The following is a 19,503-nucleotide window of genomic DNA, read 5'->3' as shown; positions in this document are numbered from 1 at the left end:
GGCACCACCCACAAGGGGACCTCCCCCCCTTGATCACTAATTGAGAAAATGCCTTACAGCTGGATCTCATGGAGGCATTTCCCCAACTGAAGCTCATTCCTCTGTGATAACTCCAGCCTGTGTCAAGTTGACACAAAACTAGCCAGTACACAAAGGAAAAAAAAAAAAAAAGGTGGTTGTGAATCACCATGTGGGGGTATTGGAAACCAAAGCTGGCCCTCTGCTAGAGGATGAAGTTCTCTAAACCACTAAGTCATCTCTGCAGCCCTAGAATTGATTTTTTGATAGGGTCTCATGTAGCCCAGGCTGCCCTTTAATTGTATAGCATGACCATAAATTACTTATTTTACTGCCTCCATTTGCCCAGTGATGGAATTGGAAGTGTGAACCACCATTAACCAGTTTTATTCAGTGCAGGGATCAATACAGGACCCTATGCAAGCCAAATGAGGACTCTACCAACTGAGCTACATCTGAAATCCAGAATACGCCTTCAAATACAATGAAATCCTTTCCAATTATATCGGCATTTTCTTTTTCTGGAATTTTTTTCATTCTACTCTGATTTTTTAAATACTCTAGTAACAAGAAACGCATTTACAGAAGACGTGGTGGATAAGAGCACTTATTTCAAGGACCCCAGGTCCAGTTCCCAGCCACCTACAGGATGGCTCACAAGCATCTGTAACTCAATTCCCAGAAAATCTGATCTGGGACACTCTCTTTTGACTTCCACAGGCACTAGGCACATATATGGTATACATACAAATATGGAAGAAAAACACTCATACACATGAATCTTTAAAAAATTTTAAATTTTCTACATGCTCTGCCATGTATCCATTACATGTTTGTTTTCTTAAATAGTCAAGAGCATATTTTTGAAGTAAGGAATATGAGCTGGGAATACAGCTTAAGCCCTGATATGTTTTTTAACATTTATTTATTTACCCAGGCACTACTGCACATGCCAACAAGATCTTGCTGAAGGGATCCTGATATTGCGGTCTCTTGTAAGGCTATGCCAGTGCCTGGGAAACACAGAAGCGGATGCTCACAGTCAGCTACACAGGATCCCCAGTGGAGGAACTAGAGAAAGTACCCAAGGAGCTGAAGGGGTCTGCAATCCTATAGGTAGAACAACAGTATGAACTAACCAGTACTCCCAGTGCTCATGTCTCTAGCTGCATATGTAGCAGAAGATGGCTTAGTCGGCCATCATTGGGAAGTGAAGCCCCTTGGTCTTGCAAACTNTATATGCCCCAGAACAGTGGAATGCCAAGGCCTAGAAGTGGGAGTGAGTGGGTAGGGGAGCAGGGGCAGGGGGAGGGTATAGGGAACTTTCAGGATAGCATTTGAAAAGTAAATAAAATATCTAATTAAAAAGAAAAAAAATTATATGAGCATCCTGTTGACACACCAGAAGAGGGCATTGGATCCAATTAGAGATGGTTGTGAGCCACCATGTGGTTGTGGGCATTGAACTCATGACTGGTGGAAGAACAGAGAGTGCTCTTAACTGCTGAGCCATGTCTCCAGCCCCTAGTGTTTAACCATCAACCCCCCATGAAATCCAGCATAGTACCTACATGCCTGTCATCCCAGCACTCAGAAGACAGGGCAAGATAATCACAAACTCAGGTCGTCCTGGGCTAAATGTCAAGTTCCAGGCCAACCGGGGATACATGAAATAGTCTTCAAAAAAATAATTTAAAAATGATAAAAATAAAAACCATAAAATTCAAGCTGGAAAAATTTTACGCTAAGTATTTCAGAGAAATGTTCTTCTTTGGAGGATCCAAAATCTGTTCCATACACCTACATACCTACAGCTACCTGTAACTACAGTTCCATGGCACTGACAGCAGAAGACAGGAAGAATGCACAGAGTATAAATAAATGTAAGCATTTGTGGAAAACTAGGCAGCTGTTTTAAGACATGGACTAGAGCATACAGGGTGCCTCACAATTTGGTGCCTACCCCTCCCAACTTCTCCCATTACTATCAAGCATTGCTACTTCTCTACCCCAACCAAACCTACTTCATGTTTTGACATCCTGTTACCTCTCCATTTCCTTGACTTAATACCCACTAATTCTGTCTCTTCACTAGCTTCCCAATGCTGTCAGTCCTGCTGCTTCTGCCTAGCCCTAGTCAGTCAGTTCTAGGGTAAACATCAGGATGAAGTCGTTGGTTTTCAGAAGACTGTTTTCTGTGATCCAGAGCTGTTTCTGAGAGAGCTTGAGGACTGCAAACAGCCCACAGTAAGGACTGAAATTGCAAGGGTGTGGTGGTGCTCATTCCAGAAACACAGAAACTCATAGGTCAGACCTGGATTTTGGTGTGAGGAACTTTAATAATATGCTTCCATCAGAGACTGGACCTCCCTGCGGCCTTCGAGGCTGTATTTCTTCCTGGGGTGACTCCTTTTTTGATTATCCAGTAACTGACTTTGCAGCTCCCTTCATTTTCCTATTTAACTCTACACACTTTTAATCTCATTAACATATACCTAAACTAGCAGGAACCCTAAATCATTCCCTATGTGAATCCTGACATTGTTGGGTTGGGAACTAGCTGTACAGGATAGACAACCTAGACAAAGTTCCCCAGGCCCAATTTAAAGATGTTTGCAATACCTAAAATTCAAAATAGTTATGAACATTTGGGTAGAAGAAAACATAAAAGTGCTTAAACACACAGGAGCCTGGTGTACGTGCCTTTAATGTCAGGAGACAAAAGGCTAATGGATTTAAGAGTTTATGGGTAGCCCGGTCTACACAGTATGACCCTATCTCATAAAAGCACCAAAACACCTACGCTACTATGAACCTATGTTAGGCAATGGATGTGCAAGAAGACTCTAAGTCTGCTTCGTGACAGGCTAAAGGCTTACGAATGCACCCAAGTGAAATGAGCAAAGAACTTCATAACAGAACATGGAGCAGGTCCTATCCCTGTTTACATTGACTGGTTTCCTTCCAAATCCTTAAGGTTTTTAGATCTTTTTTTGCCTTTTAGTCTCAATTCTCATTATAAAATGGAAGCAAGAATAAACATGCCACCTCCTGAATGCTGCTCAGTCTTTGTAAAGATGAATTAGTTAGTATGTCACTTATTCTCACAAGTTATGGATAAAATGCATACAAATTTGGATCTGAGCAAATGCCTCTGTGGATAAATTGTTTGCTGCAAAAGCAGGACCACCAAAGTTTGAATCCCTGGGATCTACACAAATAGCAAAGCAAGGCGTGGTAAAACACACACATAATTCCAGCACTTGGGAGACAAAGGACCAGACTAAACTTGCTAGACAATTGGTGACTTTCAGAATAGGAATAGACCCTACTTGAATAAAGTAGAAAAGATAAACTTCAACCAACCTATGTCCTCCATACATGTAGGCATACATACACACATGTGTCTAATATGCATGCACATACACAAAAAGAATCCCAGCAAATCTGCCACAGTATAATGAGGGTAGCCAATAACACATTCATGTCCAACTGAAACTTCACATTGGATTTGTATTTCTGTTCCTTCCCATGCCCCCTTCAAGATAGGGTCTCTAGTCGTGGCTGTCCTAGAACTTGCTCTATAGTCCAAACTGGCCTTGAACTCACAGAGATCTGCCTATCTCTGTCTCTCAAGTGCTGCGATAAAAATTATGCACCACCACACAGCTCTATCCTCATTCTAACAGTATTCTACTCTTCTTCATCATCAGTTTCTATGAAGCTCTGTTTGGATCATACTATGCTATTTTAGCTTGTTCTCTAAACCTTTCCAAACTCCTCCTTCAAACCAACTCCACATAAGTGTTCCTGCTTATAAGAACCAATTTTATTAGCTGGGCAGTGGAGGTGGCACATGCCTTTAATCTTAATACTCAAGTTCAAGGTCAACCTGGCCTATATACATTCTATGACAGCCAGGTCTAAACAGAAAAACCTTGTCTCAAAAAAACCAAATAAGCCAGTCATCGGTGGCACACGCATTTAATCCCAATTTAATCCCAGCACTTGGGAGGCAGAGACAGGCGGATTTCTGAGTTCCAGGCCAGCCTGGTCTACAGAGTGAGTTCCAAGATAGCCAGGGCTAAACAGAGAAACCCTGTCTCGAAAAAGCAAGAAAAAAAAACAAACCCAAAACCAAACAAACAAACACTCACTTAAATAATGTGTTATCTTGAATTTACACACTGTACAATCTCCTCAAACAAACAAAAACATTGTCTTGGGGCTGGAGAGATGGTTAAACCAAGTTGCTATCCCCTCCATTATTAGTCATGTAGCAATTATCTAACTTCTAAATCCCTCTATTCCATATAGAATCATGAAAGGATCTTCAGGTTACAAATTACTCTTATGAGCCTAACTCTGAGGAAATGCCTTCTTAAAATAAGGTGCAAAATTTTATTTACTTAAAAACCCCAGAAAACCTTGTTTAACATCTTTTCACGTATTCTATAGTTGAGTTTATAAGACAGGTTGAAGAGGAGAAAAACCACCAGGGCACCATGAATAAACATGAACCCCACTGACTAACAGGGAGACAGGCACATGTGACAGCAGTCACCTAGGCTGGGCTGAGTAAGAATTCCTATCCATATCTAAATTTCTGTGAGGACCACTATATACAGCAACACAGTAATGTTCATAATTCCCAGCAGACAGACGTTTTCATCTACCATTAGGTGTGCTATGCTGCTTGCCCATGCACGCGAGGGGTCAATGTTGGGTACCTTCATTATCTCCACCCTAACTTTTCCTCGGTGACCCAGGAGCTCATTATTATGGTGACACTAGTGAGTAAATCCCCAGAATATACCTGTCTCCACCCATCAGAGCTAGGGTTATTGGTATACAGTACCCTTCTGAGGTCTACGTAGGTGCTAGGCATCCAAACCGATGCTAATGTGTACACTAAGCACTGTATCTCTATAGCCTCAAAAATGAATTTATTATTAATTTAACTTATTTGAGTTAACTATCTCACTTTGTAGGCCTGACTAGGCTGACCTCAAATAAGAGAGACCTCCCCGCTGCTGCAACCACAGTGCTGGGATTAAAGACGGTGCCACCCAGCCCAGCAAAATAGTTCTTATAAAAGCATGTAACATTTACTACATTCTACAAGACTTCCAAATAAAAAGGCATTCATTCTTAATGTGCTTTTTTAACTGGTTTAGGGCTTAATTAAAGTACCTACTATGAGTTAGGCATGCTACTCCCAATACTTGAGAACAGTAAAGATGAGTACCAAGAATTCAGACCAGCATGATTTCTGTATCTCTTCCTACAGGAAAGCATGTCTCAAAGAACAAATCTTAGGACTGGAAAAGGTATCAAAAATGTACACCGAGGTATGGATAACAACACACACTGCTCTTGCAAAAGACCCAATTTCAGTCCCCCAGACCAATGCCAGGAGGCTATCATCTCTACCTCAAGTTCTTCAGAGCACCTGTATACCTGTGCATACCTCACACATTCACACATATGTAACTTAAGGGCAGGAGTTCAAGACCATCTTCAACCCCATAGCAATTTTCATGGCTAGCCTGGACTACACAGGGCCTAAAGAAAGAAAGAAAGGAGAACCTATAGTTACAATTCAAATAATTTTCCACGATGGACTTATTACATGAAATCTGGAAGTTACAAAAGAGTAGATATAGAAATCAAAATTGAGTCTTAAATGACTCAAAGATTCCATGAAGCTTATTTTCAGGGATATTTCTAGCAAGTTTGAATCTGGAGAGATGCTGCCCTCCCAGGGTACCCAGATTCACTTCTCACCAACACCCACATCTCATGTCTGCCTCAGAGGACAAGACCATCTCTTCAGACCATTGTGCACCTGCTCCCAGATGGTACACATACATGCATGGAGGTACTCACATATAACACATAACTGTTGAAGAAAATATAGTAGTTTAACGTAATTTCAAACTAAAACTAAACTCAACAAAATTTTTAGCAGCTGTATTGTTTTAAATTCTGCTCATTAAAATTTACTGTGCATTCCACTAATACTATTTATTAAAGGACACCTTTTAAATGTTTCCTTTTTTCTTTTTTGTTTTTTGGTTTTCAAGGCAGGGGTTCTCTGTATATTCCTGGCTATCCTGGAACTTGCTCTATGGCCTCAAACTCGCAGAGATCTGCCTCCCAAGTGCTGGGATTAATGGGATTAAAGATGGGTGCCACCACTGTCCAGCCCAGCAGGGTATATTCAGACAGGCTGGTGTTGGCCAGAGCCTTTAATCCCAGCACTGGTGAGGAAGAGGTAGATCTCAGTTCCAGGACAGTGGGAGTTACACAGAGAAACCTCATTTCAATCACACCACCACCACCAAAAAACTTCAGATGGGCATCAACTTTTTAGTACATTGTTAAGCAATAGAGGGTGGAATACCATAATAAAATAAAAACAATAATATAACATGTTATTAACTATCCAGAGACTAGGTGATAAGAAGGCGGAACTACATGAGAGGCAAGTGGCAGTCCCCAGGCTTGTGCAGACCTTTCAAATGTTTTCAAGACTAAGTATGTAGTCCTTCAAAATAGACGTTAATGTCCCATCGCTGCTGTGACCCACAGGGAGCAAATTCCATGAGCTCCAAAGAAATGCTGTTCAGAAGCCCGAGGAGATCCCACTAAATACGACAGAGCACCGTGGTCTTGTCTGTCTGTCAGATGCACTTGAGTAACATGTTACCGAAGGCTCTACTGTTGTTCTTTTCCCCATACACCAATTTATATTTATTCAGGAACTTAACATCAGCTTCTAGAGGAATGAATGTCACACAGTAGGAGCAAAAGGAATAACTATAAATACAACAAACACAACAGAAACTGGCAATTCTGAGACAGAATCTCTCTCAGCCTCTCAAGTAGAAAATACTCAAGTATAATAAAACATGCCTGCATCCTGACAAATGGCTAGGCAGAATATTTGTTTTATCCAAATGTACATAATATATAACCCATGAAGGTTTTGTTTTTTGTTTATATACAATGGGGAATCTATTAAATAATCAAAGAATTACTTTGAAGAAAAGGAATTACTAAGAATTCAATTTTTGTATTCATCTCCAGAAACAGAAAATGCCAATAAACAGAGAGAATTGAATAATAAAGAACTCTGCCAGGTACAAATGGACAGTCATCTTGTTCATTTGCAATCTTACCTTTTTTTTTTAGAGACAGGGTTTCTCTGTATAGACTGAACTGTCCTGGAACTCACTCTGCAGTCCAGGCTGGCCTCGAACTCAGAAATCCGCCTCCCAAGTGCTGGGATTAAAGGCATATGCCACCACTGCCTGGCTGTCATCTTATTCTTGCTCATTTTTAATCTTAAATAATCAATAATTAATATTAATAATAATCTTAATAATTAATTTGGACAGTGTCTCACTATATATCCCAGGCTAGCCTCCAGCCTCTTGATATCTCAGCCTCTCAATACTAAGAAATAGCATACACCCACACACTGAACTTATTCTAATTTAAAAAAAAAATATTTCATGTAGCTATTACTCTGGTATTATAACTTACAAACATTTGTATAAACACCATCTATTTGCTTACAGATATTCTACATGTTTCTCCCATGTTAAAAATGTATCATCTAGGCTTCCTAACACCAATTAGAAAAATACCTATGATCAGACACAGCTTTTACTTTACATTTAAATGTCAAATTTTCATTTCCATGCTCAAAAACTAACATATCAAATGCCTTAAGAGAAACTGAATAGGACTTCTGTAGTTTTGTACTCTTGATTCAGAAAAGAAAACTTCTCCATACAAAGGGCCTTGGGGGGTAGGGAGATCTATCTGTAATTATTTCATGGGTTATCTGTTGGCCTTAAAAACGCCCTCTTTCAGCCGGGCATGGTGGTGCACGCCTTTAATCCCAGCACTCGGGAGGCAGAGGCAGGCGGATCTCTGAGTTCGAGGCCAGCCTGGTCTACAGAGTGAGTTCCAGGACAGCGAGAGCTACACAGAGAAACCCTGTAAACCCTGTGTCTAAAAACAACAACAACAAAAAAAACCCCACCCCCTTTCAAAATTTAATAACTCAAATTTAATAGTACCTAAATGCCAAAACCACAACTTTATCCCAACATTGAAAACAAATACTCAGACATTAAACTGTCAACAAAAAATAAAGACTTCCAATAGCTATCTTCCTAGAAAGACCTCTCATTACTGCGCGACACACACACACACACACACACACACACACACACAGAGTGCAGTTAAGTCAAACACTGAGGATTTACAGTTATTCTGATAATGCACACTCTCAGTCACTTAACTGGTTTATCATACAGTACAGGGTGGTTACAAATGAGAAAGATTACAATAAGGTCTCCTACGATCTCTTTCCGAACTGCTGCCAAGTCTCTCTGAGCCTTTTCCTTCCCTTCTACCTTTTTACAAATTCTGAGCATACTTCCACAACACTTTCTAAAAACTTCTGCTCCTGCCTTGTAGCTGCTTGCTGAACGTGCCAGAACCTAACGCAGGACCAAGTTTACCTATTACAGCAGCTGCCAAGAATCACAGCTTCTGTGCTCTTTCTCTTAAATGCTTAAAACAAAAAAGAAAGGAAGGTATATTATTTTACAACTTTTCTATTCTGTAGATTAGAAAAAAAAAAATTAGCAAAAAAATTTAGCAAAAATGGGAAATCGGTTTACATGTGCCCCAATACCTAGGAAGAAGAAACAACTGTGAAGTCTGATTTTCGACAGTATTTTAAATACAACGCATGTAATCCTTTTTTAAAAGCTCACAGTGAACATACAATATTATCATTATGACAAAAGGAAATGGGAGCAAAGTTCTTCAAGACTAACTCAAGTATATAAAAGAATTGGAAAATTCCTCCTCCCTAGCTAAATAAAAGCAGTTTACTACTGCACCAGTGTGTATTTTCAAGCAGATACAGAAGAAAAACTCATTAGCTCTTTTAAAAATACACACATTTAATGTTGGTCTGTTTTAATTCTAAGTAAAGCAATTTCAAAAATACAAACTGAACATCAGAGCCATGTGAACCACCATGATAAAAGAAAACAGACATTCACAATAATTAAGTCTAGAGACAGTTCAGCTTGATAAATTGTCTTCCAAGTATCTTAAAGAATTATTAAAAATACTGCTGGTGTTCAGTTAAAATTAAAGAACTTTGGGAAAATGAAATATGATACAGCTGGAGTGAATAAGGTTACACGGGAATTACATTTTCCATTACCCCTAGATATAAACAAACATTCGAAAATTAACACAATCTCTGTGTTATTCAAAATATTGCAGCTGCAGGAAAGGCAACTTTAAATTAATAGCTAGGGGAAATCAAGTTTTGGTGGAAGTGAACAGAAGTGACAGTTTATAATTTGCACTTTGTAAAGCTCATTATACCTGGTTAACCAGGAACCAAAAGCAGGACAAGAAGTTCCCTGCTTCTTTTGGCTAAAATGTGACAAGAAAAGTCATCTTTTGAAGATGCTTAAAGAAATAAAGCATGTTTAAAAACAGGCAAATAATCAATTAATGGAATAAATAAGCACTAACCACAATTTTAGCATTCTGTCATCAATACACGTCACAGATTTTTCATTTTGGCAGAAATTTCCCCAATTTTTAGTATAAAATCCACCAATCATTATAAAAGTAAAATGAACAGCTACCAAAATAATATTCTTCTGTTTACTCTTTGGCTAATAAAGAAAACAACAACAACAAAAAAACAAAAACAAAAAAACAGAAGACAACTCTAACACTGGTGATAAAAGAAACTTTTTTTTAACACGTAAAATAAAGATATCAATTTAAAATCTTGGTACATTTTATAAAAACAAGAGGTAATGTTGTAATAAAACAGCAGTTAGCCTCAGCCAGCAACATACTGTTTGTTAACCCTGTGCAATAAAAGACTTTGTTCATACTACGCTTACTCAAACATGACTAACAATTACTACAGACATTTCAGGAGTCTTACTGGGCTCCTACAGACTTACTGTTAAAACCTAGACATTTACAATCATAATGTGCCACAATAACTTGAAACGTCACTTCTAATGGGAGATAATGTAGTTATCACTCGAATTTGTTTTAGGTATTCAACAGCTAAGTTACAAGGACTGAAAAGCACTCTAAAAGCCCATGTACACTGTTGTTCACACCCTTCTTCAGTACACACTAAACCTGTTTGACACATTTCTCTTCATACATAGCAAGCAACAGCACCCAATAAACGCCTGAGAAGAAATGCTGCTGTGTAAATACTGCAACTATTCCTGAAATAAGAATTATGGGATATATACTCCAAAGCTGCCCATTCCCATAATTTGTATTGCATAGGTCACATAATCACACACATATATATACACTTGTGTGTATATACATGTACATGCAAAGAATATATTAAGACGACAATGAAGTCTAGTCACAGAGCAATTTACAGGCTCAATATATTTTTTTACATTTTGCTTGAAATTTCAATATTTTACAGTCTTTCAGTAGACATTATATACACTGCACTTTATGAAATCTAAAGGGTATTGAAATAAATCTTTCCAACATTTTGTTAACAAAACACACAATGTTTCTCCAAATACTTGTGCTATCTACATGATTTGTTTGCTCTGATAACCACTAATCACAAAAATTGACTCAATGGAATAATTATAAAAAGTATCTAACACCATGCATGGGTTTGAATCATGTTTAATAGCCTATCCTAGAAACAGTCTACAAATCTTAAGATTTAAAAAATTAAGTCTCTCCTCTGATTTTTAAAAGATATCTTTTTCATGACAACATCCATAACATTGACAGGAACATGTTTTAAGGCCAGTATCCTTTTGTGAATATTTTTGTTTTCTATTTGTTTGTTTTTCTAAGAAAGATAATAAAACCCACACTCGTTTCTTTTTTTTTTTTTTTTAAACTGTACCAACAGAAAACGAGTGCAGTGAACACAACGTTCAGTCCTACAGTCAGGATGCAGTCGCTCCTTCCCACTCCACAAGATACTGCACCTTCCCATCAAGTGTCACCCGACGAGCCAAAACTCTGTATTTTTCGCCACATGCTATTCTACCTGCGGCACCAAAATAACTAGTGATAGAGTTTTTCAGGTGATTAAGCTGTAACTCCTGATCTGCTAAGTTATTCAGGATTTCTGTGTTAAGTTCTTCAAACTGATAATCTTCTTTGCCTTCATCATCTTTTACAACTTCTGAGTTCTGAGTCTGGAGTGCTCTTCGTGGAAGGCGACCTCTTCTTCTCCGCAAATGTGGTATTGCAGCAGGCCATGATCTTCCTGTGCGAGTTCTTTTTCTAGAGTCAGATAATCTAGGAGAGGGAAAAGAACACATCTGCTAAGATATTTTTCACTTGGGTAAGTTTTTCTACACAGGATCTCATCTTATAGACTAAGCTAGCAAAGTCTCATAATCTCCCTGCCGCAGGCTCCCTAAGGCTAGGATTACTGACTACCACCACCTGGCTACTGTAAATGTGTTTGGAAACTTTATATGCCCCAGTACAAGGGAATACCAGCATTTGAAAGGTAAATTAAGAAAATATCTAATAAAAATTTGGAAGGAAAAAAGAAAGAAAGAAAGAAAGAAAGAAAGAAAGAAAGAAAGAAAGAAAGAAAGAAAGAAAGAAAGAAAGAAAGAAAGAAAGAAACCAACCAAGCTGGGCAGTGATGGCACATGCCTTTGACCAGCACTCAAAGTGGACCTTAGTTTGAGGCCAGCCTGGTCCAGCACAGCAGAGGTTACAAGGGAAACCTCAGACACAGTAATACATAGAATACCTACCCATAATGCCTGGAAATGCTAGACGAGGTAGTTTCTTTTGCACTGGAAGCACCCGTGAGGTCCACATCTGAGGTATTGGATGAATGTGCAATTCCCTCAGTTCTCCTGAGACAAAAGAATTTAAATGGTATAACAACTATATTACATAACAATAGAGATAATAATTCCTTCACAAAGAAAATTCTAAGGAAAGAAAAAAAATTAACTATTTACCCTATAGAACAAGGCAAATCCAACGTGGGATTCTCTGAAACTGATTCTTTATCCTGAAAGTTACAAAAAAATTTTTTTAAAGGAAAAAATTCATAAAGGACAATTCTACTATAACTGAAATAAAGCATTCACTTCTCAATAATTACAAGCGTCTTTACTGAGAACATATGCAAGCAAATCCTCTTACCAAAGGTAGCTCAGCAGTTTTTTGAATCATTTTTCTTGTATATGGGCCAGGAGGACGACCTACAGATTTTTTCTTTCCTTTTTTTTCTATCCCATTGCTTACTTCCCTGAAACAAAGACTATATTTAATCCTTGCATAAAGCAAAATTGACAATGGTTTTACATAGCTGATTAAATAATTATAATTCAATTTTTGAAAGGTTTAAGTAAAAGGGTATTCTCCATACTATACATCTAATATATGATTATCATTTCAAGACAAATCAGCAAAAAACCATACTAGCTAAAAAAAAAAATTTTAATATTAAATTCTTACTACTTGAAAGGGGAAGGTTTCAAGAACTTGTGCATATACCTATATTAAAAATTTCACTATCAACAGTTTCTCTTTACATATACAGTCTCAGACATTAATATCACATATTCGTGTACATCAAAGGAACACTTGAATATACCAGCAGAAACAGAATCAAGGAGAAACAAGAAATCTTCCATACTGAAACAGAGCCTTTGACAGGTCAAACTGCAAACTAGAAAATCATTTCTAAACATTTATGTACTTACCAAGTAGTAAAAAGCTGAATAGGCAAGGATATAGCTAAAAAAGGAAGAACGAAAGGACAAACAGGAGCATGCAGAATATAGAGTCACTCCATGAACAATGGCTGCTACAGAAAGGTATAAACGGGACAAAAAGATGCTGAAGGACTCAAAATAGACAGTCACAAATAAATACAAGTGCCATGAGGATGCTATAAGCAAAGTACAATGAAAGAAAAAGAAAAGGACCACAACTACAGCAGACTAGAAAGAAGATAAGCCAGGTAAAACTCCAAGTAGGAGCATAAGAAAGGGGCAGTTGGGAGAGGAAGGCCTAGAAGAGGTCAAAACTTAAGGACAGGATGAATAACCTAGCATGTAAAGAAGACCACAGAGGAAAATAGTACACTTAGCCTTCAAAGGACTGAGCATGCACAGGGTCCACAAGGACAGGGATGCTTTGACGACAGACTAGTCCTTGGTAGTACTCGGTTATCTGAGAGCTGCCACAGACTAAGTACACTCCTAACATCACAGCAATGCGATTTTCGTGAGATTCTCATTCTTTCATAATGGCAGCTGAGAATAAAGGATTAATAAACTGAACAGTGGAGGAAGAGGTATTTTTTTCCTTTCTCAACAATACCTTAAGTATGTACTTTATTAAAATGGCTATATGGTATTGTCAATGTTATTTACAAAACATAATTTACAAAATTTCCCTACTCCTCTTGTTCTCACTAGAATTTCCCTCTGCATACAGCTTCACTGACTTCTCACTTCCTTGAGAAAATAAACAACTAAACAATAACCTTAAGTTTCTAATTTCTACAAGCATATACTTTGCCTTTCTCAGACTGAGGCAATAGATAGAATAGAACCTTCCCTTTGCTTTCTCAATGAGATTTGACTTACACTCATCTTTGCTTAGTTACTGGGCCACTGTTGGTATACAAAACCAGATTCCAATTATTTCCTAACTACTAAAATAGCTGTTATGTTTCACTATCATTCCCATCTTCCGCTTCCAGTCCATTGGTCTGTTTAACTTCACAGCAAGACTGCTCAGCTCTGACATTTCCTCTTCACTCTCTTCTGTCTAACTCAGTTTTCCTTTTGTACCCTTTTATGCCCTCTTCCCTTCGTGATTACCATCATTCTAAATGTTAGTGTACTGACATGCAGAAGCATAGTTCTTTTTTTTTGGTTTTGGTTTTGGTTTTTCAAGAAAAGGTTTCTCTGTATAGCCCTGGCTGTCCTGGAACAATTCACTCTGTAGACCAGGCTGGCCTCGAACTCAAGAAATCCACCTGCCTCTGCCTCCCAAGTGCTGGGATTAAAGGCGTGCGCCACCATGCCTGGCAGAAGCATAGTTCTTAATACATAAATCACAATCATACTTCAACTCATTACAATCTTTACTTATTCTAAAAAAAAAAAAACTGCTTTCATCAATGCCACTATAACAAAAATGTTACAGTATCCTCTCATGAATTACTAGCATTCAATGTCATTTAACTTATCCATTTTTCTTGAAACAATTCCATTCTTTTGGGTTACATGACACCAATAATACTGATTTCATTCTATCATGGTCATTTTGTTTAAATCTCCTTTGTTTTATACGTTATATTTTATAAATCTCCAAATTTCTAAATTCAGACACCTACTTGTTCCTTTTATTACACTAGATCATTTTATTCATTCTCCTGACTTTATAAATAAATCTGCTTAAAAGTTTTTATAATCTGTCCTGATGTGTCTGTGCACTCCCTATCTACAAATAAAAGTCACCTACCCATCACCATTTAGATGTGTCCTAAGAATCTCAATTCAAAAACAGAACTGGAATGTCCCCCACCCACCTCACCATCACGTTCTTCCCTATCTTAGCATCTCTACGAGTTCTTCAAGCTGAAAATTTGAAATCTGTTAACTTATTCCTCTTTTTCCCTCATTAATCCAGTAGCAAATTTCATCAATTCTGCCCCAAAAGAGATGTCAACCCTATTTACTCCACTTGACTGTTTCCATAACTCCTGCACAAGCACCATCCAGACAAAACCAAGTCTTTATCTTTTCCTAATTTTCTTACCTCTGTACTACCTTGCAAAGCATTTCCTAAAGATAATTAAATCCGTTTACCTAATTAAGATGGCTACCACTGTTTAGAGAGGGCAGGGTATCCATATCTACAAATCGCTGTGTGATCAAGAGACATCCAATCTTTCAAGGACTTTCCCTACTCTCTAATCCCCATTCAAAGAAAACTAGTCATCTATTACAAGACTATGTTTCATGGCCTCCACTACTGACCCTGGAGTGCTATGCTACTTTACTCTGCATACTGTTAGAATACACTCCATATCATCTCAGAGTCCTCCTTAAGCCTTCCCTTTGAAGTACAATGTCCCCCGCCTCTACTGACCCAACATCAGACTAACTCTAAATGGAATCAGAATACTCAATTACTTTATTACACATTTTCCTCACTGTAATGTGATCCTATTAAGGACAAGGGAAAATCTGTCATTCATTAAACCCTCAGCACTTAGAAGGTAAAGGCGTCTGACCAAAGTGCTGAGTGTGAAAAGTAAATCAGCCCACACAACAATACCTACGTACTAAATCCTTTCCTCAAAGGCCAAAGGTCAGGAAGTGAACATCTAACATCCTCTTTCCTTACCTTGTCTAAAGTGAATAGGCCTGCCATGGGGTGGGGCTAGTGCAGGCCACTCACTGACACTGTCATACACACTGTCACATGCCACCTCATAACTCACACATTCAGTGATAAACAGAGCTGCGCCGCAGACTTTACCTTGAGTCAGATATAGGTTTGGATGCCTTTCTGCCTTTAATTTTAAATTCATGGGATGTTCCTTCAGGCTCTTTCTCTGCTTTGAAAGCCACATTTGGTGGCACAGGAGGAACACGAATTCGCAACCCAAACAAATGCTTCTTCTTCTTTATTTCTTTCCCAGACATAAACCTGCAAATACATATGGAAGGCCCTAGCATAACATTCATGGAGAACTACCAGATACCACAAAATATTTTCCCCTTGATATCCTTTATTCTCTTGTCAACCCCATATCTGGCTATAGATTCTTATCTAAAGGCTACAGGTTATCATGAATGGAAAGGATAGGTCAAGAATAGAAAAGTCCCACATTCCGCTTCTCCCAAATATGGCTTCTAGATTAGGTGTGATAATAGGTAACTAATAATAGATCATAGATCATGAGAAGCCAAGCTAGGATTATTTAAATTCAGGTTTTTGTGGTTATCTCTTTTATGAGACTGGTCTCATTAAGAAGGTGAATTAGCTTGAATTCATGATTCTCCTGCCTTAACCTCCCAAGTACTTGACATCACGGTATAAGCCACAATTTCTGGCTCTGAACACAGGATTGTGGATCAGACTGAGCATGTCAGTAATGCCCTGTCTCTAAATTAATAATTAAATAATCTCAAGAAGCAAAGAGTATTGAGTTCTTTATTTTTGAGTATCTTTATAGTACAAAAAAATCTGACTAGAGACCAACTTTTAAAAAGACCATCTCTGAAGATCCAGAAAATAAAATGAGTATATAGAAGGCCAGCCTTGGGGTTGAAATCAATTTACATCCAAAATTTTTTAATATATAGACATTTAGGCATCTGGAAAACTTTTTGTAACCAAACATTTCTGTATACTCTACTAGCACATTCCTGGCCATAAAAACCTTTTATCGAGCCGGGCGTGGTGACACACACCTTTAATCCCAGCTCTTGGGAGGCAAGAGACAGGTCGATTACTGAGTTCGAGGCCAGCCTGGTCTACAAAGTGAGTTCCAGGACAGCCAGGGCTACACAGAGAAACCCTGTCTAGACAAAACAAAACAAACAAAAACCTTTATCAGTCAGTTGCTCAAAATGATTTTCCATTTTTATGTACCTAAAGAATATATACTTCTAGCCGGGCGTGGTGACACATGCCTTTAATCCCAGCACTCTGGAGGCGGAGGCAGGTGGATTTCTGAGTTCGAGGCCAGCCTGGTCTATAAAGTGAGTTCTGGGACAGCCAAGGCTACACAGAGAAACCCTGTCTCAGAAAAAAACAAAACAAAACAAACAAAAAGAATATATACTACTCATTTCTACCATTAACAGTAATATGCATTTCTGACATTTTAAGGTGGAATTAAGAATTTATTCCATCGGGGGCTGGGGAGATGGCTCAGTGGGTAAGAGCACCTGACACGGTGGCTCACAACCATCCTTAAGATCTGACGCCCGCTTTTGGAGTGTCTGAAGACAGCTACAGTGTACTCACACATAATAAATAAATAAATCTTTAAAAACAAAAAAATTATTCCATCAATATTTTTAATCAGTACAATTACTCAATTACCTTACACATTTTAAAAATAATTTAAAGATCTAGTTACAAGTAACTAAAACATTATCTAGTAAGAAAATACTGTCAAGTTCAAAACTGCATCTTCTCAAAACCAAAAATTTTATAATGCAAGAATAGACTGTCTGCAAGTCTGTATACATACATTTATAAGAATTTCCTTGTCATTTTGAAAATATTTTCAAGAAATGTAGACATGCTGGGTTTAAAGGAGGAGAGTGGTCTATACAAGAATAAAGATTTTATTAGTGAATTATCTAAGACCACTCAGATCAATACTACTTAGTTTGCTCAGCAACTTACCACTCCTCACTATGGCAATAACTAATCTGAAACCACCAGCTAACAAGATTTTATTTTATCTTCAGTATTTTGCATTACAGAATAAGTTTATCATAAGAATATGATTCAAGGGGCTGGTGAGATGGCTCAGCCGGTAAGAGTACCCGACTGCTCTTCCAAAGGTGCAGAGTTCAAATCCCAGCAACCACATGGTGGCTCACAACCATCCTTAGAAGATCTGACTCCCTCTTCTGGAGTGTCTGGGGACAGCTACAGTGTACTTACATATAATAAATAAATCTTTAAAAAAAAAGAATATGATTCAAGAGAGTAGACTAAATCTACGTCCCCATCAGGACACTGATGCCCCTCCCACCCACCCATTCTCTTTTCTTTTCCAGCCTTCTAGAATCCCTTACTCTGATCAAAAGAGAACAGGACATTCAAACATTAAAAATGGTATCTACCTTACACCAATCCCACAATTCTTAATGTCTTTATTCTTCTCTTACTATCTCCCCGGTAGGGATATGTAAAGTAAATCCACTTACATGGTCTTGTAATCATTTAATGCCTCCAGAACATGCTCATATCTTTCAGATTTAGGTGTGTCTGCCAGCTGTGAAGTATCAAGAAACAATTTAATACACTATAAGTTTATTCATTAATAATATACAGGTGCTAGACAGAGAGCTACAGGATATGTGTTCAGAAGGCCTAGCATCTATTTTTTCTGGGTCCTAACTAAGCTACTATATGACCTACCGAGTGCCACTGAACCTTTCAAGACTTACTTTTTCTATGTTAGAAGAAAAGTTTAAATTTTATACCCATTTTGTTATTAGTTCATTACATGAAATAAATGTATTTGTAGAACTGAATACTATAAACACTACAAAACTGACATATTAGCAGTTATATTCAACTTGTATTAACTCTATAACTTAGGGAAATAGTAACTTTAATATTACACATCATCTCAACAACAAAAATGTGAAACTCGAAGGGTTATTTTCTCAATTATACACTTTAGTTAGTCTCAAATAACTCAGCACCTTTTCACCTTCATAAATCACTAGGGTTTTGGGGGGGTCTTTTGTTTGGCTGGTTTTTTTCTTTTGGCTTTCCAAGCCAGTGTTGCTCGTATGCCCTGGCTATCCTAGAATTCACTCTGGAGGCCAGACTGACCTCAAACTCATAAAGATCCACCTCCTTCTTCCTCCCAAGTGCTGGGATAAAAGGTGTGGGAACCACCACAGCTCAGCGCAAAAACTGCTTTTATAACATCTATATATTCACTCAGCAGTGGTGGCACAAAGCTTTGATCCCAGCACTTGGGAGACAAAGGCAGGTGGATCTCTGTGATTTCAAGGCTACCCTGGTCTACGGAGTGAGTTCCAAGACTGCTAGGGTTACACAGAGAAACCCTGTCTTAAAAACACTAAGCCCAAACAAACAGACCCAAACAAAGTTTAAAATTTAGCCCCACAGATTGGCTGATTGATTGAGATAGACATACAGTCAGAGCTCTATGTAATCTGACACAAGGAATATTCTTTACTAGTTCCCAAGCCCAAGGACACATCAAGTGAGAGAGAACTCTACCTGCCAAAAACAATGTTGGAGCTAGAAGAGGTTCACAAGTCATTATTCCAACTCTGCTCTACAGGTGAGGTGAGTTAATATAAAAGTAGTTAGGACATAAGTGAAACCTTTGTGTAACATCAAGACAAGAGCCTGCCACCAGGCAGCCAAGATTGGAGTTAGCCAGCCCACCGTAAACTCTGATATATTGATGAACCAGTCATGAAGACAACTCAGAGGGAAGTCAAGCCCAAGAAAAGCCTTGATATGCTAACAAGCTAACCTAAAGGTGGCATTGATATGTTAGTGAACCAACCCCAAGCTGTAAACCCTGAAAGCACAAAACTAAAGTCTAATGAACAATAAAAAATTGGAACTTTAAAAGAAGCCCCTAGGGCTGGTGAGATGGCTCAGTNGGTAAGAGCACCCGACTGCTCTTCC

At 38.3% G+C, this 19,503-nt stretch overlaps 1 protein-coding gene across 8 annotated transcripts in view; it reads right to left on the bottom strand.

Moving 5' to 3' along the window:
- Window positions 1-8,990: 8,990 nt before the first annotated feature.
- Mtf2 (metal response element binding transcription factor 2) overlaps window positions 8,991-19,503 on the bottom strand; it is a 46,585-nt gene continuing 36,072 nt past the window's right edge. For all 8 annotated transcript variants that reach the window (XM_029545041.1, XM_029545039.1, XM_029545040.1 and 5 more), the window contains 6 exons: window positions 18,030-18,097; window positions 15,616-15,786; window positions 12,256-12,361; window positions 12,069-12,121; window positions 11,856-11,960; window positions 8,991-11,382 (listed from right to left, as the gene is read on the bottom strand). In XM_029545041.1, coding sequence (XP_029400901.1) covers window positions 11,025-11,382; window positions 11,856-11,960; window positions 12,069-12,121; window positions 12,256-12,361; window positions 15,616-15,786; window positions 18,030-18,097 — 861 coding nt within the window. In that variant the 3' untranslated portion in view covers window positions 8,991-11,024. The remainder of the gene's footprint in view (window positions 11,383-11,855; window positions 11,961-12,068; window positions 12,122-12,255; window positions 12,362-15,615; window positions 15,787-18,029; window positions 18,098-19,503) is intronic.

Source organism: Mus pahari, chromosome 13 (genome assembly GCF_900095145.1).
Source record: "Mus pahari chromosome 13, PAHARI_EIJ_v1.1, whole genome shotgun sequence".
NCBI lineage: Eukaryota > Metazoa > Chordata > Mammalia > Rodentia > Muridae > Mus > Mus pahari.
Note: the sequence above shows the minus strand (reverse complement) of the source record. Positions and strands in the feature narration are given on the sequence as shown.